Source organism: Talpa occidentalis, unplaced genomic scaffold (genome assembly GCF_014898055.3).
Source record: "Talpa occidentalis isolate TD23 unplaced genomic scaffold, MPIMG_talOcc4v2.1 talOcc4.9, whole genome shotgun sequence".
NCBI classification, from domain to species: domain Eukaryota; kingdom Metazoa; phylum Chordata; class Mammalia; order Eulipotyphla; family Talpidae; genus Talpa; species Talpa occidentalis.
In genome coordinates this window covers 21,715,772-21,741,166 of record NW_023605305.1, presented here as the reverse complement: position 1 = coordinate 21,741,166, position 25,395 = coordinate 21,715,772, and the positions used below count along the sequence as shown (strand labels likewise).

At 40.8% G+C, this 25,395-nt stretch overlaps 1 protein-coding gene across 3 annotated transcripts in view; it reads right to left on the bottom strand.

Moving 5' to 3' along the window:
* Positions 1-25,395, bottom strand: part of THRAP3 (thyroid hormone receptor associated protein 3) — a 56,336-nt gene that overhangs the window by 19,773 nt on the left and 11,168 nt on the right. For all 3 annotated transcript variants that reach the window (XM_037500662.2, XM_037500664.2, XM_037500663.2), the window contains exons 2-3: positions 22,454-22,558; positions 2,020-2,187 (exon numbers count right to left, since the gene is read on the bottom strand). In XM_037500662.2, coding sequence (XP_037356559.1) covers positions 2,020-2,156 — 137 coding nt within the window. In that variant the 5' untranslated portion in view covers positions 2,157-2,187; positions 22,454-22,558. The remainder of the gene's footprint in view (positions 1-2,019; positions 2,188-22,453; positions 22,559-25,395) is intronic.

Genomic DNA, 25,395 nt, shown 5'->3' with positions numbered 1-25,395 from the left:
TGTCCAGAGAGATCTGCTCAGAATTCTAATTATCATAAATACTTTAAAGTTTATTAACATTTCTCAATTTGGTTTCTATCAGTTCAATTTCTGTCTCAGTTTTGTCTATGTAACACCTTGTTTTTGAACTTAATTTCCATTTACTAGATTGTTTAAAAACATTACCTTTCGAACCAATTGAGCTAAAACTGCATTTTAAATAGTTCAAATCAAAAGACTCTGGATACAAGGTAGGAGATACTAAGGGTCCTATTCAGCCCCAAGGCCTTGACAGCAACTAAATTTATTTAGCAGGTTTTCCCTCTTCTTTTTGAGGGTGTTAAAAGCTGGGATAGAATTTTACTTACATAGACTCTGACATAATTGAGCAAGAGTCTAGCCTCAGGCTTAATCAAAATTTAATCATGAGTAAGTATGCTCAAAAAGCCTGGGGAAGAGAAAAAAACTAGGACTGCTTATCCTCAAAGGTGTAGTATTAGCTTTAAAAAAAATTTAGTATTTGAGGAAGAGACAAAATTTATAATGTGCTACATAATATTGGTGTCATCAATATTTATGTATAAATATTTTTTGTTCAATCCTGATCTGTAATTAATTTCCAGGCAGGCTTCATACAGTGTCTATTTAAAAATTAACTTGTTCTTGTTGGGGGAGAGGATATTCCACCAACCATTTGTTTAAAAGACCCTTCAGAAGTACTATCAGGGAATGGAAACCTCCAAGAATAAAGCTTAGTAACTAGTTTTCCTGTGGTTTATTTTAAATTTCATAATTCATTTAAGAATTCTAGAGAACACATCCGAATTAAATAGCAGGGGTTCCAGTTGGAAAAAATGAGAAACCTTTGCTTAGTGCAATTCTTTTTTTTTTTTTTTTTTAAAAACAGGCATGTATTTTCATTTATTTATTTGTTTGTTTGTACATGCACTGGGTATAGTCAGAAGCGCGGGAGGGTGAGAGAATTCACCAGAGTCAGAGCTGGGAGAAGAGCAGGCAGAAGGACCAAAGTACACTACTGAGGGGAGCAGCGGGAGGCAGGAGAGGTCTGCGCGCCATGTGGGACCTTCCTCCGGTGGCCGGGGAGCAGCCGGGGATCGAACCGGCGCTGCAGAGGCTGCGGGCAGCTTCGCAACCCAGTGCTCAACCACTGCGCCACCGGGGAGGCCCTGCTTAGTGCAATTCTGACAAAAGGAATGAAGTTATACAAAGATCCCCTTTTGATATTTAACTATGAGTTATTTCCCTACCTCACATAGAGAAAATTGTATCTACCAAAAAGTTCTTACCTACTCACAAAAGAAAATGAAAACAGTTTTAAAGAATGAGAAACCCAACTCACAACACATCAAAAGAAGAGATGCTGGAGGTTTAGCATTCTATTCGAAGACATAACTGAAATAGGGAAATCCACCTAAAGGTGTGAAAATTGACTGAAAGAATAATGGCAATGAATAAAATTTGTACATTTAGTAAGACAAAGCGGTGTCTATAATAGTGGTTTTTAGATAATTAAGATGTGTTTTACTAAATAGATGTAGCTTGTTAGTAATCAGAACATCAGGTATAAATGATTCCTGGTGAGTTTTTTAACATCTATTTTAGTGGGTTATAACTTCTCTGCAATGTTGATCATACTATTAATACTCTTAGCTGTATTTCTTTTGCTAATAAGGCAAATAAACTTTGATTCAAGACTCCAAAAGTGTTTCATTGAAAAATAATCAGGTGAGAGCATTTGAAAGAAGCAGTTCAAATAAAATTAAACGTTCTTTCTTCCAAAGTAGATGAGAAACAGTACGTGATGGCAGAAAAGACAAAGAATTAGGCAAACACCATCGCAATCAAAGCTGATTTGGATTTTAATGTTTGAAGAAACCTGGAAATTACACCTCAACTCTTAACCTCAAGTCAAACTCATCCTCCACCCCCCACATCCATGTGAAAGAGTTTAATAAAATATTTAAAGCCTCACATTGACCAATGAAATGACTGTGTCAACATACAACCACACTCACTTACCTCAGCCTGCGCTTCCTTGAACGAGAGACTGATCGACTTCTGGACCGAGACTTTGAAAATGAACGAGAACGAGATCTTGATGCTGATCTTGATCGAGAAGAGCGAGATCCAGACTTGGATTTGTTTGTTTTTGACATCTCTGAAGAAAGGGTCACTTTTCAATTACACCTAATGTAAGAAAATAGATCGAAACAAATGAGAGTTCTTTCGTAAACTCAAACTCCTCTGAACACATAAAAATAATGCTTAAAAATATGAAATGACTGAATAAAAAGACACCACCACAAAAGAGATTTCTGAGCAGCACAATCCTAAACAGAAGAGGTTGTAGTAGCAAATGGAAAACCTATGAAATCCTGGGAAAAATGAAGGAAGCTATACTTAGTTTAGTTCAGTCTTTTCTCTATAAGCAGCAGGTTTTGTGGGTTAAATCAGCAGTTATAAAGTACTGAGAGAGGGCTCCTGGTTCTAACAAACGAAAACCTATGCAATGATATTTTGATTATAGTTTGTAACATATGTGACCATTGCATCACTCCCTGAATCTTAAGGCCACAGGCAAGTCCATAATACTGATATGCAACAGAAACAATTAAGAAAGTGAGAGTATTACTACTCCTGCCAACGTTGCTCCCCTCAGCAGTGTACTTCGGTCCTTCTGCCTGCTCTGCTCCCCGCTCTGGCTCTGGTGAATTCTCTCGCCCTCCCGCGCTTCTGACTGTACCCAGTGCTTGTATAAATAAAAAAATAATAAATAAATAAATTTTAAAAAAAAAGTGAGAGTATTAAATATTCATGACAGTATACACTATCTATCTACATCCTGTAAAACATAGGGTGTCAATCCATAAACATAGGAGTGACATAATTTATGAGGCAAAAAACTGTGACTTTCTTCTAGCTCTTTATTAGCATTAAGAGTCAAACTTCTGGGCATCCCCGGTGGCGCAGCGGTTGAGCGCTGGGTTGCGAAGCTGCCCGCAGCCTCTGCAGCGCCGGTTCAATCCCCGGCTGCTCCCCGGCCACCGGAGGACGATCCCAAATGGCACGCAGACCTCTCCTGCCGCCCGCTGCTCCCCTCAGCAGTGTACTTCAGTTTGCCTGCTCTGCTCCCCGCTCTGGTGAATTCTCTCACCCTCCCACGCTTCTGACTGTACCCAGTGCTTATATAAATAAATAAATAAAAAATATATTTTAAAAAAAAAAAACAAACTTCTTTCAGGGTCATTTCCCCAAGAAAACAAGATTGTCTTTTTCTTTATCTCTCCACTGCAAAGAACAGCTTCAGAACTGTCCTGACAAAAGTCTGTTGGGTTTGAGCTTCAAGGTGCTCTATCAAACAATCTATTTTTCTTTTGTACCTAACCAGAACTCTGAGCATCTGCTGAGAAGCAAAAATTTGAAGTGCAGCAAAAATTTGAAGGACAGTTCAAAACTCAGAACAGAGGATCTGTCAAAGATCACAAAGTTAGTTAACAGCTTTAATGTGATTTTGCCCTTGGCTCAACAGGAAAATAACCATCAAGAAACACTTCACCTTCCTCTCTCAGATTCTTGTTATTCAAATCTCAGCTCAAAAGTTATCTCCTCAGAGGTTAGCCTGGCCACAAACGCTAACATAGCCCACTCAAGTCACTCTCCAGGGTCTAGTTCAGTACCCTGCTTTTTGTTTGTTTTCCAGAGCACTGAACTCAGTACTTGAAACAGTCTTATTTACTTTTTTGTTATTTTTTTACCCAAGCGGAATATAAAAGGACTCCCCCCAGCAAAAATCACATCATTATAGTTTACTACTGTATCCTCAATGCCCAGAACAGAAAATGCTTAAACAGTATTTTCATTAATTTATCTTATCCTCAAGGAAGGTATGCACAATGACATCTCATTTTACAGATTTGGAGATCAAAACGTACAGAAGCACTTGCTCAAGGGCACAGCTTAAGTGGCAGAACTGGGATTTGAACTCAGGCAACCTGGTTCCAAGCCAGTGCTCGTCGCCACTATTACAGTGTCTCTAGATCACTCAGAAGGGCACCTGTAAACTTGTGGAATGAATAAGTAAGTGCAAACCTCTACTCTTACTAAATCTGGAATCTGGTGAAGGGGGCGTAAGCAAACGAACCGGAATAGGGTGTTTCTAATCAGCACATTCAAGCTTCAGACTGTACTCTAACGAGCATTCGGGAAGGCAAAGTCCAGGGAGCTGCTATAGCTCAACAGCCCTTACGGAAATAACCATAATCTCAGAGACATGATTCAGAGGAGGATGAGAAAACGCAAGGAAGTCAGAAACAAAGGGCGATGCATAAGAGGTTGCTAAGCAAGGGTAGCAAAGACCCACATTCTAGATCCTGCCCAAAGACTCACTGATTGGTGCGCTAGAACAAGGTCAAAGATATTTTAATTTGGAGCAGATCTTATTTTTCAACTCTTGAGAAAAAGGAATGATACTGGCAGAGACTAAAGCAAGCTTCCTAAATAAAAAAACTATCAAAGATAAGGAAGAATTCAACCACTCCTTTCCTTCTTCACTCCAGATTGTGAAGTTTCTTCTCGATGTCCCTAATGACGATGCCAGCACTGTGGTTGGCACTTGATAGGTAGCTTGTTGAATTCACCAGAGCAAACACTTTGGGAGTATTTATTCTACTTGCCCCATGTTTGTAACCCCGCAAATAGCCTAATGATAACATATTTAGCAGGAGTTTAGATTCCTGAAAGTGGCAAATATATCCCTTTTTTTTTTTTTTTTTTTTTTTTGTGGGACCCTCGCCGGTGGCCGGGGAGCCAACAGGCGCTGCAGAGGTTGCAGGCAGCCTCGCACCCCAGCACTCAACCGCTGCACCACCAGGGGAGGCTCCAGCAAATATATAACCTCTTAACAGGCTGCCATGAGGGTTGCAACTTTTAGCAACCCTAAACCACCAGCTACATACCAATCACACTATTGTTTCAATCCATTAATGTAGGAAAAGCTCTAAAAAGGTGTCATAATTGTTCATAGAAAAACTGATTTACTAGACAAGTAAATAAAAATGTAAGGCAAACATCTATAACCTGAAAACAAGATAATTTAAACAGACCTAAAGTCTTCCCAATGTTTAAAGTCATTTAAAAAATAAGTTTTTCACCCTGATGAACCAGACCAGCTGCAGGCCAGAGAGGCTCATAGAGGCCAGGCCCTGGCACCACATGAGCAGGGGATGCTGCCAGTTACAGATGTCTTTCAGCTGGCACAGCAGCCAGACCAGGGCCAGGTGAAGTTGGTGATGGTACTGAGTCACACCTACAGCACACTGTTACATACAGCTAGCTGACCCTTGAACAACACGTGTTTCAACTTCAGGTCTACGTATAAGAGGACAGACACCATACCAAAGAAATTAGCAGAAAAAGACACTGGAGATATGTGTTTCTGAACCAGTGCTAGATGATAAGACATTAAAGCAGCAGTGCTAGGAAACAAACTAACACTAGACAATCTAATAGAAGGGTTCTGACTATTCAAGCATACGGAGCTCTCTTCTCCCCTCCCCATCTCTAATTCCTAACATATGCAAAAAATAGAAAAAACAGCCTCTGTCTTGAAACCTCTCTCAGAACTTCCAGTGCAAAAATAAGTCTCTTGCCAAGGAACAGGAATGTTTCTGCTGTTGGATTTAGAGTCTAAAGTAGGAAAGCATGAGAACAAACAGCTTCATGTAATAAGAGAGTAGGAACAAGAAACATGAACAAAACAATGGGTTACGAAAGATACTTGGAAAGGTGTAAGGGCAGAACTGGGCACAGTGCAGGTTTTCTGATCCCATGCAGATCGGGTAAAGGAGGAGTCAGAGTCCTCAGTAGTTTTGCAGGTTTTTTATTTGGGGTTCACCAGGCATATGGCAGGCAGGGGTGTTGGCTGGGGGGCTGGGAGGCTGGCAGGCCTCCCAGCCCCCAGCAAGTCCTCACTCTATCTGGGCTTTCTAGCGTTCGTTCTGCTGCTTCTCGGCTTCGGCTTCGGCTGCGGCGGCTGCTGCTGCTGGTGCTGGTGCTGCTGCTGGTGCTGCTAGCGTCCCCCCGTGACGCCGCCCTTAAAAGCACAGTCTTAGCTCAGCTGAATCCCATCTACCTATGCCCACACCCTATTCCAGGTGCCCACCATCAGGCATGCATTCAGGACAAGGATCCATCATCTATCCTGATGGCGGAAGGGCAGAAAAGCCTGATATTTTCTTTACCCTACAGTCCACCCCCTCAGGGTTTTCTGCCATACAGTCTATACATATATACACAATTTTCTAAGCAAACAAACAATGCAGCCATGGCCCACAAAAGCAAATACATCAAATAACAAAATACAACATAACAAAATACAACAGAACACAAATAAGTCCAGGCAGGGCACCAACCAAGTGCAAAAGACAATTATTGGTACCAGCAGATAAGCCACCAAATCTGCTGCCGAAGGCACTGCTCATACGAGGGAGGGGAACCACTCACGGCATCTACTATAACATACCAGGAGCCGTCAGGCTTCCTGGCCTTCTCTGGCTGTCGTCTAGGCTACAAGGCACACAGCATCCACCCCCAGGATGCACTAGCTCTGGGATTGGCAATTTTATTCTGTTGGGGGTAATCGCCAACCCTCAGGGTTTCTGTCTGCAGTCGCTCCAACACTCGGCCTTCATGGCCACCCATGCGACTCACAGACCCCTGCACTCAGGCCAACCCACTGCACAAGCACATGGGTCGGGGATCCAAACTTTGCATTTGGCTTGGGCTCCACCCCAAGCCACATTCCCCACCCATCCCCCAAGGACGGGCTCCTCAGCTCCTCACCCTCACTCAAGAATGAGCAGGGCATCACCCATAGGTGATTTTACGAGACTCACAGGGCTTCAGCATACCCAGGCTGCTTAACAGCCGCTTTAGGGCTTCTCAACTTAGCATCAGTACCAGCTTTTGCCACCTTAGTTGGCTTTTCTCCTCCACCTGGCCACTGGGCATACACAGGCTGCTTTTGGCCATCTAGGCCCACTGGCCACCCCCAGATTCTCAAAAAATAAACATAACCTGCTAAGGTCCTCCGCCTTCTGGCGGGATTGTCAGTCCAAAATCATCAGTTCATCAGTCTATCAGTCCATTGGCCTCTCCCTGCTTCAGCAATGGCCTGCTGCCTCAGGGGTCATTGGCTGGTCCTTTCCGGTGTCGTTGGCTGGTCCTATCCGGTGTCGTTGGCTGGTCCTATCCGGTGTCGTTGGCTGGTCCTATCCGGTGTCGTTGGCTGGTCCTTTCCGGTGTCGTTGGCTGGTCCTTTCGGGCGTCTCCTTCACGCCAGGTCTCATCCTGTAGCTCGTGGACGTATCCATCTTCTATACCGCCATGGTGCCTCCAGCGTCGTCACAGGCAAAGTCTGTTCTCCTTAGTCCCTCCAGGTCTTCGGAGGGCTCCAATACCCGTCTGCATGGATCCTGCCGACTACGCCAATTGTAAGGGCAGAACTGGGCACAGTGCAGGTTTTCTGATCCCATGCAGATCGGGTAAAGGAGGAGTCAGAGTCCTCAGTAGTTTTGCAGGTTTTTTATTTGGGGTTCACCAGGCATATGGCAGGCAGGGGTGTTGGCTGGGGGGCTGGGAGGCTGGCAGGCCTCCCAGCCCCCAGCAAGTCCTCACTCTATCTGGGCTTTCTAGCGTTCGTTCTGCTGCTTCTCGGCTTCGGCTTCGGCTGCGGCGGCTGCTGCTGCTGGTGCTGGTGCTGCTGCTGGTGCTGCTAGCGTCCCCCCGTGACGCCGCCCTTAAAAGCACAGTCTTAGCTCAGCTGAATCCCATCTACCTATGCCCACACCCTATTCCAGGTGCCCACCATCAGGCATGCATTCAGGACAAGGATCCATCATCTATCCTGATGGCGGAAGGGCAGAAAAGCCTGATATTTTCTTTACCCTACAAAAGGCATCTGCCACAGGGGCAGCTTTAAGGGGATTCTTTGCTGTAGAGATTGTCTACCAGGCTTTTCCAGAACAGCACTGCTTTTAAAATTAACCAGAATAGGATAGAAAACCACAGTAATGAGAAATTGAAATAGACAGTAAAACAAAATTCAACATGTAAAATCACTTAATGAAGTGTGAAAACAGAGCAAAAAGGAAATCTGCTTTTTCTCTACAAGTGGCACTGGTTTTCTGAGTTGGGGTGATCAATTTCTAGAATCTATTATTTGTAGTAGTCATCTTTAGAGGCTGAAATCACTTGTTTTGGCTAGCTGACAAGATGTTTTTGTAATATACCAGACACTGAAAAAAAAAACATGATACAGACCCACTGGATTTACTTACCTTCAAAACTAAAAGTAACAGTACCAGGAGATACTGACTGAAACTAATTTTGTAATTAAGAAGATGAGAAACTTTGCCTTCCCATAATTTTTTTTTTTTAAGATTTATTTATTTATTTATACAAGCACTGGGTACAGTCAGAAGTGCAGGAGGGTGAGAGAATTCACCAGAGCCAGAGCGGGGAGCAGAGCAGGCAGACTGATCAAAGAGGATATCTGATTTGTTCTCCAATTTATCTTCACTGCAGTGTTTAGCCAGGGAGTAAACACTTGGTATTTGCTTAAAATGAACAGCCTTTTTCAAACTTACTCATCATTCTCCATCATTTCCAACACACAAACAGGAACAATAAAAAAATTGGTTCAAGTATTAACAATCCAGTTCCAGAATAAAATTAAGTGTGTTCCACTGTTCTGAAATAGAATATTGCTGGTGAACAACACACAAAATGAGATATAGATACAAAAATGACAAGAAAGAAATTTATCATTCATAAAGGATTGCAGCAAAGCAGTGCACCTGGTTTATGCTCTTTGGATAGTGAGGGGAGGGGTAGGAAAGCAAGAGTTCAGGTGAAATATTAAACATGTTTACTATTTTATGGCTTTTCTCTGGAGATTATCCTCTCCCGAGTAAAAGAGGGAGAAGAAAAGAGAATCAAGAGCAGCTGTGACCATCACTAGGGTAACTCTGCCAGGACCTCACATCCCCAAAGAAACCTAATCTGAGACTCTCCTCCGTGATACATACTCTGGTATTAAGTAGCTGTCTTAAATTACTAAAAAAAAACCTGTAAACATAATACTAATTTCAATTCTGAGGACTTAATATTTATAGACGAGAATACCTTCATATACATAACCACTTTCCCAAAAGGGTACATGGGGCATCCTTTGGAGAGAATGGCAATTTATTGCTTAACTTAAAGACAATAATAAGCTTGTCTCATTATTTGCTGTTATTAAAATGTCAGTTAGTCTGGTGGTACTAAAACATTTTTTTTCCCTAAAGATTTGTTTATTCATACATACAAGAACCAGGATATAGGTCAGACACATGGGAGGGTGAGAGAATTCACCAGAAACAGAGCGGGGAACAGAACAGGCAGAATGACCGAATTACACTGCTGAGGGGAGCAGCAGGCAAGTCAGAAGAGGTCTGCTGCGCCATGTGGGCAGCTCCCCAGCCAGGGATCAAACTCATGCTGCAGTGGCTGCAGATAGCTTCTGAGGTTGCGTCCTAACCCCCCCCACAACACCAGAGAGGCCCCCTAAAATTCTTAAACTTTAAATATTGAATTCTATGAAACTTGGCAGAACTTGTTTTAAAGACATATAATATGCAGGTATACAGGTGTACATATAAGCCATATGTATAGAAGTACAAGCAGCAAACTGCTTACAGTGGTTTTACCTCTATGGAGCTGGAACGATCTGAGGAGGAAAGGGCAGAAGAGGGGAAACTAAATGGTGCAGGTAGAAGCACCTGTTATTATATAACTATTTTTTAGCTAGTGATTTCATAAGTGACTTCCATCCATTATTCTACAAAAGATGTTGCTATTCATAGATTCAATGGTGCTTTCACCTCGAATGTAGAATATTTCAAATATCAAATATTTCACATTCTTCTCAGTAAAAAAAAAAATCTAAAATAGCAATTTCCACATAACCCTAATAAATAAAATTGCATTTTAATTACGTATTTCAGAGAACCTAATTATAATGAAGCTATCTTACTCTTTTATGACTTCAAAGATGGTTAAGAAAGGTCAATCAACCTTACAGCCAAGTGGGTTCTATTCTTTTAAAATGTTTTTTTTTTGTTTTTTTGTTTTTTTTTTTTTAGAGGCATGTTTTTTATTTATTTGTTTGTTTGTTTGTTTATACATGCACTGGGTACTGTCAGAAGCACGGGAGGGTGAGAGAATTCACCAGAGCCAGAGCAGGGAGCAGAGCAGGCAGAAGGACCGAAGTACACTGCTGAGGGGAGCAGCGGGCGGCAGGAGAGGTCTGCGCGCCATGTGGGACCCTCCTCCGGTGGCCGGGGAGCAGCCGGGGATCGAACCGGCGCCGCAGAGGCTGCGGGCAGCTTCGCAACCCAGCGCTCAACCGCTGCGCCACCGGGGAGGCCCCTAAAATGTTTTTTTAATGGAAATATTGAGTCAAGCATTTATAAAATAATGTACGAATCATGCAGCTTCAAAAATTAGTCAGTCCTAGCATGTGTAAGGAGCTATAACCAATCTCTGAAACTATTTTCCCATACATTTTCTCTAAAAAAATAAGAAATTCCTTACATATTTTTAAAAAATGCAATAAAAGGACTCAAATGATTCACCTCTATAGTCTTCCCCATGTGTGCTCTGCAAATAAGTCTAAAAGGAGAATCACTGATCCACAAGTAACAATCACTCCAAGTTAAGCTCAAACACATTTAAAGTAAATTCCAAAGTGCAACCTTAATCTAATTATATAACATGAGCAGTCCAAAATCACCGTCATAGTGAGCTGTTTCATCAACTTGTTTTTAGAAGTGTGAATACTTCATAACAGCTGAGAAAATTATGATAGAGGAGAAAACATACTTCCATAAACTACATTTTTCGATTAGCAAGTCCCCCCAAAAGCTAAAGGTTCTAACTCTAAGGAGTCCAAAAAGCTACTGTAAAAACCGTGAGCTCAGTTCAGCTGTTTGGCATTTGAGCAATCATTTGACACTGTGATTTTTTTTTTTTAGAAGATCTTACTTATTTATTTTTGCATGGAAGAACTGGGGTGTAGACCAGAGGTGTGGGGAGTGTGACAGAGTGGGGAGCCAAACAGGCAGATCTACTGAACTACACTGCTGAGGGGAGCAGCAGGAGAAACAGGAGAGGGTTAGCTCCCAGGCAGAGGATCAAACTCAGGCTGATGCGCTGAAACTTAACCTTTAGGTCACCATAGAGGCCTAAAATTGTTGATTTCTTACCAGTGGGTTTTTGTGCTAGTCTTACTATCAACTTTCCTGAAAAATAACTTCCTCAGCAAATAGAGCATGCATTTTATATCACTTATTCTAACAACGGACCTGTTTACAAAACCAATTCTCAATTGTCCTTCCTAACAGTTGCTGAACTGGAAGGAAGATTCAAAGAAGCAACCAGTCAGGCAAATTTCACATTGATCCCTTTGTGTTCAGAAACTGGAAGGTTAAAGAACAGCCAATGAAGCCAAGCCCACACCCTCAGAGAAACAGTATCTGGCCTTGGTTCTTCAGTCATCACGGTAACTGCAGAAACAAGAAGCCCCAACTCTCTATTGTTTTCACTACATTAGAAAACTTGTGTTAGTTATCCATGTACACACAGATAGCTTTTCTAAGGGAACATTAAAAAATTTCCAAAAGCAAGCTCTGAAGTAGTTTAAAAGTACAGCAAACCTGATAGAAACATACATATGGATTGTTCACCGTAATAAAAGTGCTTCTTTTTCCTATGTCAAGAATATTGCCAGTGTGGGAAATACTGGGTCAGCTCTTATACACTAAAATTTGATTCCAAAACCTCCAAAAAGTTTGATCTCTGTTCTGACCTTCCCAGCACCAGTATTTCTTTTGATGGCAAACAGGAATCTGTCTCTTAGAAAATTCAACTGAAACTGCACAGCAAAAGAAGGAAAAAACTGACTTTTTTGCTGTTAAGCTTGAGGAAAAAGGGTAATTGTATTTCTACTTAATTGGATATTATTGCTACTTATTTGGAAGCTTTGGGTTCCCAAATGCAAACAAGACCTGTTCTCAAAGATCTCCAAAAATTTCCTGATGCTCTATATTCTAAAAATGGGGTGAGGGCTATGGGCGAGCCCCACCTCAGAAAGTCTTGTTAACTTCCATCATTTTAAATCAACCATCAACTAATAAACAGATGCTGCTCTAGCCTCCTGTTTAGCTACTGCAAACTGCTTTCTTCCCCACCATGGGAAGACTAAAAATATATTTTTCACTGCCACTGGTGAGCAATGGAAAGCTTGGGGGTGGGGAGAAACGCGCGGGGGAATACCAAACAAGCACTAGAGTACCTTAAATGAGAGGAGCCAAAGCTAAACACACTAATAATCCTAATAGCACAGAAATTATTAGTGGCAAGGGTTTTCACCTCACTATGTTTCCCCCACCCCCCAATAAAATGAGGATTTGGAACAGCTTAATTCCCAACCATAAAACTTAAGTTTGCACAAACTGTGCAGAACATCCCTACTGCCTTAAAAAATGGGATTAAATGGTGAGGGTTAAACTTTTTGCTTTAAAAAAAGAATTACCCTGGCCTCCCTGGTGGCACAAAGAGTTAAGATGCAACCTATGAAGCTATTCACAGCCACTGCAGCAGGAGTTCGATCGCCAGCCAGGGAGCTGCCCACATAGCGCAGCAGACCTCTCCTGGCTCGCCCACTGCTCCCCCCAGCAGTGTATTTCAGTCAATCTGCCTGTTCTGCTCCCCACTCTGTCTCTGGTGAACCCTCTCACCCTACTGCACCTCTGGCCTATACCCCAGTTCTTGTATGCATAAATAAATCTTTTGTGTATGTGTGTGGGGGGGGGAATCCTCGCGAACCGGCACTGCAGACGCTGCGGGCAGCCTCGCAGCCCAGGGCTCAACCACTGCACCACCAGGGGAGACCCACACCCCATTCCAACAACTCTGAAAAATATATTTTTCACTGCCACTGGTGAGCAATGGAAAGCTGGGGGAGGGGGCGCGAGTGGGGGGGAATACCAAACAAGCACTGGAGTACCTTAAATGAGAGTAAATAATTTGAATTTTTCCTACCTTACCAAGTAGGAAGCTGGCCTGCACCCCAGCTCTTATATGCATAAATAAATTTTAAAAAAATTTTAATTATCTTCCACTCCTTTATAAAAATTAGCCATTCTGCTTAATATTAATAATATTAGTCTGCTTAGGTATAAGCTGACCAGGACCATGGCCACTTACCTTTTCTGCCTGCACTCAAACTTACCACTGGTGTCAGGAAAATCCACTTATACCAGCTCAGGCAGCACCAAGCTTACTTAGGAAAGACTGAGTTTACAGAGCAAGTCAGGCTCTGCTACAAAATCCAGTGGGGAACACTGCTGCTAGCTTCTTTCCATTACAGAGTTAGTAAGAGGTCACATTTCCTTCCCACTCTTCAGTGACTAAATTAGTTTCATGTCCCAAAGACATGGCAAACTCCACCCCTTTCATCTTTCATTTTTTAAAGGAACAGAACATATAACTTCTCAAAGACTTGGTAAGGTAGGAAAAATTCAATTCATGCTATATAGAATACAGCATGCAGAAAACACAGCATGCAGAATACAGCATGCAAACCTAATTTCCACAAAAGGATCAAAGTTTCATAAAGCTTTTATTTTTTGAATATTAGAGAAAATATTAAATAACAACATAATGAAAAACCTATGCTGGAAAAAAACAATTTTATTCATTATTTCAAAATGCTGTTTCTCACCCCCTCAGAAAGTCAAACATATGCCCAGTTGCGCAGCGGTTGAGCGCTGGGTTGCGAAGCTGCCCGCTGCCTCTGCAGCGCCGGTTTGATCCCCGGCTGCTCCCCGGCCACCAGAGGAGGGTCCCACATGGCACGCACACCTCTCCTGCCGCCCGCTGCTCCCCTCAGCAGTGTACTTCGGTCCTTCTGCCTGCTCTGCTCCCTGCTCTGACTCTGGTGAATTCTCTTACCCTCCGGCACTTCTGACTGTACTCAATGCTTGTATAAATAAATAAATAAATAAATAAATAAATAAATAAATAAATAAATAAATAAATCTTTTAAAATAAATAAATAAAATAAAATGCTCTCAGGACAGCCCAGTGGCGCAGCGGGTTGAGCACAGCACTGTGAAGCTGTGCGCAGCCTCTGCAGCATGGGTTCGATTTCCCACCAGCCAGGGAAATTCCCACATGGTGAGGCAGATCTCTCCTGTCTCACTGCTCCCCTCAGCAGTGTTTTCAGTCGTCTGCCTGTTCTGTTCCCCACTCTGCCTCTGGTGAATCCTCTCACCCTCCCATGTCTCTGGCCTGTACCCCAGTTCTTGCATAAATAAATAAATCTTTAAAAATAATAATAGGGCCTCCCCGGTGGCGCAGCAATTGAGTGCTGGGTTGCAAAGCTGCCCGCGGCCTCTGCAGCGCCGGTTCGATCCCCGGCCGCCGGCAAAGGTCCCACATGGAGGGCAGACCTCTCCTGCCGCCCGCTGCTCCCCTCAGCAGTGTATTTCGTCAGTCTGACTGTTCTGCTCCCCGCTCTGGCTCTGGTGAGTTCTCTCACTCTCCCGCGCTTCTGACTGTACCCAGTGCTTGTATGAATAAATAAATCTTTAAAAAAAAGACTTTCTTTAAAAATAATAATAACAACAATAATAAAATAAAATGCTCTCTCCCAAACCAAGAGTCCTAGAGAGTCACTTTATAAAACTTGGCCAGTTCTGCAGTGAGAAGTGACTGGCACCAAAACAAAACAGGGCTCATATCTTCACTCATTAGCTAGACATGAGATACTTTCTGACTCAATCTTACACCTCAAAAGAGCACTACAGGAATTAAGTGTATACAAACTTGCACACAGCGAGTTCACACCTTAATCTATGCTTAGCTACAACCCCTACATGGTGAGAAGGAAACACTTAGGAACTTTTGTGAGACCAGAGAGATTTCATCATAATTCTATTTTCTTGCTATTAGTAAGAAATCAGCTATCTTCCTACACATCACACTCTAAGGTCATGGACCACTCATTTAGAAGCTGTTCATCACAATATTCCCAGTGTGGGCAACCCGTGGTATCTTCTCCTGAGAATTTGTTCAACAGGTATCTATTAAACTCAGGATCAACTGTGCAATTAATCTTTCATCAGAGAACAGAATGAACAGCATAGTCCAGCAGCTTAAATAATCTTCGATTTACCCCAGAGGTTCCTCTCCTATATCCTCAAGGGAAAGTAACAGTAATTTTAGTTCCAGTTTTAAGTGGTATGTGTTTCCACTGGGGAGTATTTTCTTCTCAATTTTTAGAAGAATAGTCAAGCTTTCTAACTAAAGCTCTACAACCTATGCTAACTAATGACTTATGGCTTTCTTCTAGCTCTATGATAAACCTTTTTATTTATTTCTTTTTAAATAAATTTTATTCTTATATTCCCCATACAATTACAATCCCCTTATTTTGACCCCAATCCCTCCCCCCTCCCACCCCCCATAGAGTGTCTCTGGTTCATAGTTGTTTGTTGATTTTGATTTTCACTTTCTTTTTCATTTTCATTTTCCTGCTCCCTTATTTAAGTTTTCTAGATTCCTGCTATAAGTGAGACCATCTGGTATTTTTCTTTTTCTTTCTGGATTATTTCGCTGAGCATGATCCCTTCCAGCTCCATCCATGTTGCTGCAAATTGCATAAATTTGTCTTTTTGATTGCTGAGTAATATTCCTTGGTGTATATGTACCACATCTTCTTGATCCAGTCATCTATTTTTGGGCATTTGGGTTGTTTCCAAAGCTTAGCTATTGTAAATAGTGCTGCTATAAACATAGGGGTGCAGGTGCTCTTTGGAATTGATGTTTCTGTGTCCTTTGGGTAAATACCTAGGAGTAGAATTGCTGGATCATATGGAAGATCTATGTTTAGCAGGTCCAGAAATCTCCACACAGCTCTCCATAGTGGTTGGACAAGTTTGCACTCCCACCAACCGTGCAGGAGAGTTCCTTTTTCTCCACATCCTCGCCAACATTTGTTGTTGCTAGTTTTTTTAATATGTGCCATTCTCACTGGTGTAAGGTGGTATCTCATGGTAGTTTTGATTTGCATTTCCCTGATTACAAGTGATGTTGAACATTTTTTCATATGCCTCTAGGCCCTTTGCATTTCCTCTTCAGAGAAGTTTCTTTTTAGCTCTTCTGCCCATTTTTTTGACAGGATTATTTTCTTTGTTGTTGTTGAGTCTCATCAGCTCTTTGCAGATTTTTGTGACCAGTCCTTTATCATTAGTGGTGTGTGCAAAAATGTTCTCCCAGTCGGTGGGGTTTCTCCATGATAAACCTTTTTAAAAGCTAAACAGCCAATTGTGACACTTAACAATTTTTTAAAATGAAGTTATCATTGCTAAGACCTTGGGCTGAAAGAGTGGTACATGTTACAATCACCTTCAGAGCGTTTTAAGTCTGTCAAGATTCTGATTCAGGAAACTCGGTAAGGGCTTCAGAACCAGTGAGTTATGGACATTCTTTATAGATTGCAAGGACTGGGATTGTGGTCTCCCATTAAGTAATCAACCCAACATTTATACAGAGACATCCACCACTGTTTTACAAGGAGCTCAAACATAAAGCTTGTTTACAACCCCACAAATTAGTTATTTGACATCTTTTATATGTATTGCTCTTTACAAGATCAAATTATCTTCCCCAAACAAGCCTATCACACAGGGTTGTGTGTGTTTCGTTTTTATGTTAATCAATCACTGCTTTGAATTATGTTTGGAACAAGGCAGGATACTATTTTTTTTTTTTTTAAGATTTATTTTTTACTTATTTATACAAGCACTGGGTACAGTCAGAAGCGCGGGAGAGCGAGAGAATTCACCAGAGCCAGAGCGGGGAGCAGGGCAGGCAGAAGGACCGAAGCACACTGCTGAGGGGAGCAGCGGGCGGCAGGAGAGGTCTGAGCGCCTTGCGGGACCCTCCTCCGGTGGCCAGGGAGCAGCCGGGAATCGAACCGGCCCTGTAGAGGCTGCGGGCAGCTTCGCAACCCAGCGCTCAACTGCATCGCCACTGGGGAGGCCCAAGGCAGGATACTATTTAACGATACACATTAAAATTTATCTTTCCTTCAGAAATATCTCAGAGTTACACTGTTTAATATACATTTGGCTACTGAGAGCACCTGAATGTGACTGAGGTGAACTATAGGTATAAAATAAATACAAATTTCAAAGATTTAGTACAAAAGTCAGAGTGTAAAACATCTCATTAACTGCATTAACTACATGTTGAGATGAGTGTGTATTGGCTATGTTAAATTACATAATATACATCTAAAATTAGTTCCCTATTTTATTTTAATATTGACTTCTTAGAAATTCAAGATTACATGTGGCTCACATTAGACTTCTCTTGGACAGCACAGTAGTACAGGACAATTAATGTCTTTTCAAATGCTCAAATTCTCAACCAGATCCAACAGTAGTCACTTTTAAATTCATTATTTACTTTAGCAGTTTCTACAATGCACAAAGACCTTCCTGTTCCTGTTGAGCCCGATAGCTTTTCACTTACATGTACACTTACCGGTAAATGGGCGGGCGGGGGGGGGGTGTCTTACACACACACATACTTCCACACAAGAAACCAAAATAGACTAAGATCTGCTATCATTTCAGATTTTATTGAACACCTGGGTCTACAGAAGAAATCAAGACTCCAACTTGTTGTTTCCATGTAAAATTAAGGCACCATTCAAAGCTATCTAAATTTAGAAACAAGTTAACTATCCCAACCCCAGATATAGTTACTCAACCAGAACTCAGTTTACTTTCATGTGGTTATGCAGCTTCCCCCTTGGGGATTTCATTCAGGAACAGCACATAAACTACATATAGAAATAGGTCTTATTTTTTCCTAGAACATCATCTATCTGCTTTTTAAAGGGAACAAAACTGAATTCATCCAATTTCTATCTGAAGCTCCTACTTTCCATAGTTTCAAAATTCTAAATGGTTTGATCCTTGCCTACTTTCCATCATCATCTCAAATCATTCTCCCATTCAGTTACTCTACCTGAGTCACAGCTGCCTTCTTTCTATTCCTCGAATAATAAGTCAGGTACTACAGCTTCAGCACCTTTGCACTTGCCATTGTCTCTACATGAACTCTTCCAGTCTCAAGCACGGCCAGCTCTTTTCTCACCCTTCAGATCTCAGCTCACTGCTGACTGCAAAGGTCTTCCGTTAGCATCCAATCTGATAAAACCTATCTCTTCCCTCACTCCCAAGCTATCTTGTAGTCCTATTTCTAGCCTAGCACTTACAAAAATCTAAAAATATCGCAACTTTCTCCCCAAACTAGAAGGTAAGCTCCCCAAGAACAGGGATCCTATTTTGTCTCTATCCCCAGCACTGGGAACAAGCACAGTAAGCACTGAAATGTCTACTGACAACTGAATGTGAAAAAATCAAAAGCAGTCTTAGAGGCAAAGATAAGGATCCTACAGGTCAAAATCCAATATACGTATTAAAGAAGAAAAAATAAGCAACTAGTTTCATATATACATGACCACTGAGTCTTTCATTTTTAGTTGCCAATACTTAAATCTCTTAAAGATTTATTTCCGTATGGCTAAAAGTATAGGAAAAATTTTATTTTGAGGCTGGAGAAGACTTGCATCATTATTTAAAGATATAAGGCTATAACAATAAAAACACTGAGTATTAGTACTAGAAGAGACAGATAAATGGACCAAATACAGTCTAGACATAGTAGCCTATAATACACCCTTATAATGGTGATTTTTTAAGTCACTAAAAAGATAAATCAATAGTTGGGACAAAGTCTCCCTGTGGATAAGTCTCAGCACTATCATCACTACAGGCTGAGTTCAATCCCCAGCCAGGAAGATAGAGCCTACTGAGATCACTGTTATACAGATGGCCTGGGGACAACTTGTTAAGTTTATTAAGACTGTACATACAGTGGAATACTATTCAATCTTTAAAAAATTCTGCAATAAGTAATAACATGAAGAACCTTGAAAACATTTCTAAGTGAAGTCAGTCACAGAAAGACAAATAATCCAGGATTCCACTTATATAATGTATCTTAAAGAAAAAGGCTCAGACTCAGAGTAAAAGGCTGGTAGACACAGTGTAGGGGAGAGAATATGGGGAATTACCACCAACTGGGATGAAGTTTCAGTTAAGTAAGATGAATCAGCTTTAGAGACCTGTTGTAGAATACAACACCCATAGTTAATAATGATGTTTTTTACTCAACATGTCAGAGGGAAGATCTCATCTTAAGTGTTCTTACCACAAAATCTGAAAAATAAATCACTCATGATGTCAACAAAGTGAAAAGTCTTCATGGGAGATGTGAGGAAGCAGTTTCTAACTTATTGCAACTGTAATCTATTAACTCACATGGGAACACTTAAAGAACCAACTATTACCAATTTCTGGCAGCTACAGAAGGCACACATTTCTACAAATGTACAAAGGGTGTAACTATACTCTTGTAGGTACTGAGGTTCTTTAGTTGTATAAAGAACTAATTAACAAAAATCTTGCTGAAATGGAAAAAAAAAGGGTATGTATATATGTGTGTCTGTACATGAACACAAATTTAAAAATACAACAATTGAAAAACAGCCAACAAAATTTCCCAGGAGGTAGGACAAAAACATTATAATGGAAATAATGGACAAAATAAAATTATAAGTTCAGTCCAAAAGAGGGCCTCCCTAGTGACACAGGGATTAAAGTCTCAGCATTATCAACCTACTGCCAACTACTGACGCATGAGTTTGATCCTGGCCAGGGAGTTAATCCACATGGTGCAATGGATGTCTCCTGTCTCACCCACTGCTTCCCTCAAAAGTGTATGTCAGGGCCTCCCTGGTGGCGCAAGGGGTTCAGACGCAACCTATGAAGCTATCTGCAGCTACTGCAGCACAAGTTCCATCCCCGGCCAGGGAGATATCCACATGGAGCAGCAGACCTCTCCTGACTCGCCCACTGCTCCCCTCAGCATTTCAGTTCATCTGCCTGTTCTGTTCCCCACTCTGTCTCTGGTGAATCCTCTCACATACACACCCCCACACATACCTCTGGCCTGTACCGCAGTTCTTGTATGCATAAATAAATCTTTAAAAAAAAAAAGACGGGCCTCCCCGGTGGCGCAGCGGTTGAGCGCTGGGTTGCAAAGCTGCCCGCGGCCTCTGCAGCGCCGGTTCGATCCCCGGCTGCTCCCCAGCCACCGGAGGAGGGTCCCACATGGCGCGCAGACCTCTCCTGCCGCCCGCTGCTCCCCTCAGCAGTGTACTTCGGTCCTTCTGCCTGCTCTGCTCCCCGCTCTGGCTCTGGTGAATTCTCTCACCCTCCCGCGCTTCTGACTGTACCCAGTGCATGTATAAACAAACAAACAAATAAATAAAAAACTTTAAAAAAAAAAAAAAAAAAGACAATAAATAAAGTGTATTTCAGTAGATCCGCCTGTTCTGCTCCTCACTATCTCTGGTGAATCCACTCATGGCCCGCACCTCTGACCTACACCCCAGTTCTTGTATGTATAAATACAATCTTTTTTAAAAAAAGAAACCACATCCAAATAGTTCCCAAAGGAAAAAGAAAACAGATGGCAGAAAAATCAGTGACATAATCCCTGAAAATTTCCCAGAACCGAGTTTTAGTTCCCCAAGTGGTCAAATACTGGATAAAAACAACTAAGCAAAAAGATCATTGTGAAATTTCAGAACACTGGGAAAAAGATGTTTTGACGTTTCAGAGGTTACATGCAGGTTTCTATGCAACGTTAACTGACACCTCACCAACAATGAAAGCCAAATAGCAGATTTTCAAAACTCTGAAGGAAAATAACTTCCAAACTAGAATTCTAAAACCAGCCAAACTAACAATTAAAATAAAGGCATTTTTAGCCACGCATTGGCTAAAAAACTTACCTCTTTCTAAAACATATACGATGTTGTCAATGTTACTTCAATAAAATAAATTTACCTCTCTGTGTACTCCTTTCTCAGCAAGCTAGTGGGAAAAAAGTGCTCCTTTTAAAACAAGGGATTAAATAAAAAAAAAAAAAATGATACAGGATTCAGTAGAAGAGAAGTAGGAAAAATCATCAAGATGATGACGTTGGATAGCCAAGTATGACAACTGCACCACTGCCTAGAGAACATGTTCACAATGTATCACCAAAAAGATAAAATTTATGATATCGCTAAAATGCTTAAAATACTAAAGAAGACTTACAATTCTTAGAAGTTGTAGAGAGGAACTAATGACAAAACCATAGACACAAAGTTAAGCATCAAAAAAAAAAAAATTATTAACAGAAAAAAAGTTGTGCAAAAAGGGAAAATGAACTATGGCTATAATTAAACTGTACATAACCATAATATTGCCAACTGTGATTATTGCTCTAATCAAAATTATGTTATAACCAATGCGACAATAAATGTGTGCGTGTGAGGTGGTGAGGGAAGTAAGTCTACCAAAACCACCACTATCCAAGGTAGAAAGTTAATATATAACACCAAAATCCGGAAAATCAATAAACAGCAAAATAAACTTATTTAGGTAATACCAAAAGAATTGGCAGTCACTGCTTCTAGAGACTGGGAAGTAGTACAGAGGGACTGCTGCTTTTCATGCAAAGCCCTAAGGAGCCGATACTCTCACATGTAAAGGATTTTTGTACATGTTTTTAAAAGTTTTTAATGTATAAATAGATACATAAAGTATTTTTTAAAGTTAAAAAAAGAAAATGCACCAAGGGGGAAAATCAAATGGGAAGAGGAATGTATTTGTGTCCATCACAAATACAGCAGAAAAACATTTTTTTCCTATGACAGTAGAAAATGAGAGCCTAAATGTCTACCAAAAGGAACTAGTTAGATAAATGTCACATCCATGATGAAAAGCCAAAATGCGAACAGGAAAAAACTTATTCTTATTAACAAGAACTAGGTGACAGAAAAGTATAAGCCCCAATTTTAACTAAACTCACACATTTCCAAGTACCATGTATATGAAGAGTGTTCACCAAAATATTAATGATGACTAATGGATGTCAAGTTTAATGGATGATCTTTTTCAATATTTTCAAATGAATAAATGTGTATTATTAAAGAACTCAAAGTAAAAAAGTAACTGTTGATTATACAATAATTTGGTAAGGAATCAGACAGCAAAGCTACTTTATCAGCTTGTTTTAGTGTGCTAAACTGAAGAACAAACACTGTTTAACCAGAAGGCAGAACTTCTATAAAGTAATCTTCTGGACAAAGAGTTATTAACATAAGATTGTTTTCTTAAGTCAGTGAAGTTATTGAGTCCTTTTTCTACCATTCATTTACCTTATTTGAACAATGATTCAACTTGCACCAGATCCCAAGCAGACACTCCCTCAGAATACTGACAGTGCCAGTGGCTTCTCTGATGTACAAAGTCAGCATACAATTCTGGAACGAAAGGAAATAAGCAGTGATAAATAACTTGCTAACCCTTGCAGATTACACCTTGAAATACAGATGCCTGGAAATCATAAACTTCACTCTCACATTTTCAACCATCCAAGTTCCCACAGTAAGACTGTAGTTTGGAAAGCTAAAATCTTCCTTCCTCTTATGATACTTTCACTGGTAATATTTCAGGTGTTACAGTTTGCATTATGCAAGACTAACTCACATAACTTCCTAATTCAGAGAATTCAGAAGATTTAGATACTTGAAAAGGAACAAAAATTAACTGAAGTATATGCTGAACTAAATTTAACAGATACATTTCAAGTAAAGCAACTCTTCATCTTCCCACCCATCAAAGAACTAAGACCCAGCCAGGGAGCTATCCTGTTTCTCCCACTGCTCCCCTCAGCAGTGTATATTTCAGTAAATCTGCCCTTTCTGGCCCCCACTGTCTCTGGTGAATCCTCTTAACGCCCCCCGCCACAATCTCTGGCATGAAAATGGAAGGTATTTAAAGAATATGGTTATTCTCTGTACTATTCATCAGCAGATGTACTGCAGAAAAAAAGTTTAATCTATCACATGCCAAAATACCATCAATACACTGGCCTTCGTTCACTCTGATTTACTCCTGTAGACTTACTTATCATCAGTTCCATGAAATTTTGTCCAACTTACCCTACCAAAGAGCAGTTCAGCAGCTTATAGAAGCAATATTTCATTGTGATTTTTTTAAAGTTAGGGCTAAGAAGAAACACCTTATTTTTGAATAATAAATGGTTTCGGAAATTTAGATTTTACTTGAGACTTGATAATGTTCTTCAGAAAAGTCAATCAAAAATTACATGGTGGGCCTCCCTGCTGGCACAAGGGGTTAAGGCACAACCAATGAAGCTATCCGCAGCCACTGGAGCCAGAGTTCCATCACTGGCCAAGGAGCAAGCCACATGGCGCAGCAGACCTCTCCTGACTCACCCAAGGCTCCCCTAAGCAGCGTATTTCAGTCGATCTGCCTGTTCTGTTCCCCACTCTGTCTCTGGTGAATCCTCTCACCCCCCACATCTCTGGCCTGTACCCAGCTCTTGTATGCATAAATAAATAAATCTTTAAAAAATTACAAGGTAAGGGCCTCCCCAGTGGCGCAGCGGTTGAGCGCTGGGTTGCGAAGCTGCCCGCAGACTCTGCAGCGCCGGTTCGATCCCCGGCTGCTCCGTGGCCACCGGAGAAGGGTCCCACATGGCACGCAGACCTCTCCTGCCGCCCACTGCTCCCCTCAGCAGTGTACTTAGGTCCTTCTGCCTGCTCTGCTCCCCGCTCTGGCTCTGGTGAATTCTCTCACCCTCTCACGCTTCTGACTGTACCCAGTGCTTGTACAAATACAAACAAACAAAAAAAAAAAAAAATTACAAGGTAAAATAACACTTTGTGGGAAACAAACACTGCCGCAAATTAATCTGAACAACAAATGTTATCTGAACAAGTAATGTCAAGTTACTTTATTTGCTTCAGGATACTTTCAAAAGTTAAAAAAAAGCAGTATGACTCCATTTCCACACAAATTTGAAGTGGACAAATTTTCTGAGCTCAAACAAATTTTCTGAGTGCAAAGGAAATCTCCATTTCAAAACACATCTAACTATGCAACTGAAAGGCTTGCATCTAATTTTCAACTGGAAATGATTGATTTGAAGTGTCATGCTAAGAGGCAAAATATCAAGAATCTAACGGAACTTTTAAAAGCCTTTCAAATGATGGATATGCTCAATTAAAATCATATGCTCATGGACGAAGATTAATATTTGGCAGTACCTATCTGTGTGAAAAGAAATTTTCCAAAATGACATGTAAAATTTCACTACAGATTTCAGCATTAACAGATTAACATTTGCCATCAATTTTCATGGGTAAAGCTAATCTTGAATCCCAATTAAGTGAAATGCTGTCTCCCAAATTCTATTTTTCTTACTGACATACCTATATTACAAAAATTATATTCAATTTTTAAATAAATATATATATATATACACTTTTGCACAAAAGAACTGGGGTGTAGGCCAGCAATGCAGGGAGTGAAGAGCAGAAGTGGCAGATTTACTGAAATATACTGCTAAGGGGAGCAGTGGGCAAGACAAGAGAGGTCTGCTGCGCCATCATGTGCGTTAGCTCCCTGGTCAGGGATCGAACTCAAACTCAAGCTGTAGTGGTAATAAAGCTGACTTAAGCCCTACGCCACCAAGAAGGACCTCAATTATATTTTTAATCCTGCTGATCATTTTATCTTATTATTAAATGCCTACATAATAGTCTCAATTTCACCTCCTTACCACCAAAGCATAATGAATTATTTGGAACTTTGCAGAAAGTTTACCAACTCTAGTTCTACCGTCATTTAATGCAAACAGTCAAACAAGAATAAATCCTTAATAAGCAGTAATTCTCAAAACTGAAGTGTAAATGATAGAAACTGCCATTTTTAAAAATAGATGCCCAACAACTTTAAGAGTACAGCAAATAAAATTAGTAATCAATCATCCCAAAGCACTGTCTCAGTAAATAACAACAGCATATGATGGAAAGCCAGACTGCTTTATTCCCAACTCCATCAACTAGTATCAAGACTCATTAGAATTACTTAATTAAATAGCACTCATCTGTAAAAACTGGTTTCTACAACAGAGGGTTGTAAAGAAAATCAAATAACTTAACAGAGGTGTAAAGTTTTGAGACAGTGCTTAGTACATATTTCTCCTCAATAAATATTAATCAAGTTAATGTCAAAATGCCAAGAGTTAATAGATAAGATTCTATCAGGGGGTACCTGGTAGTCACTGACA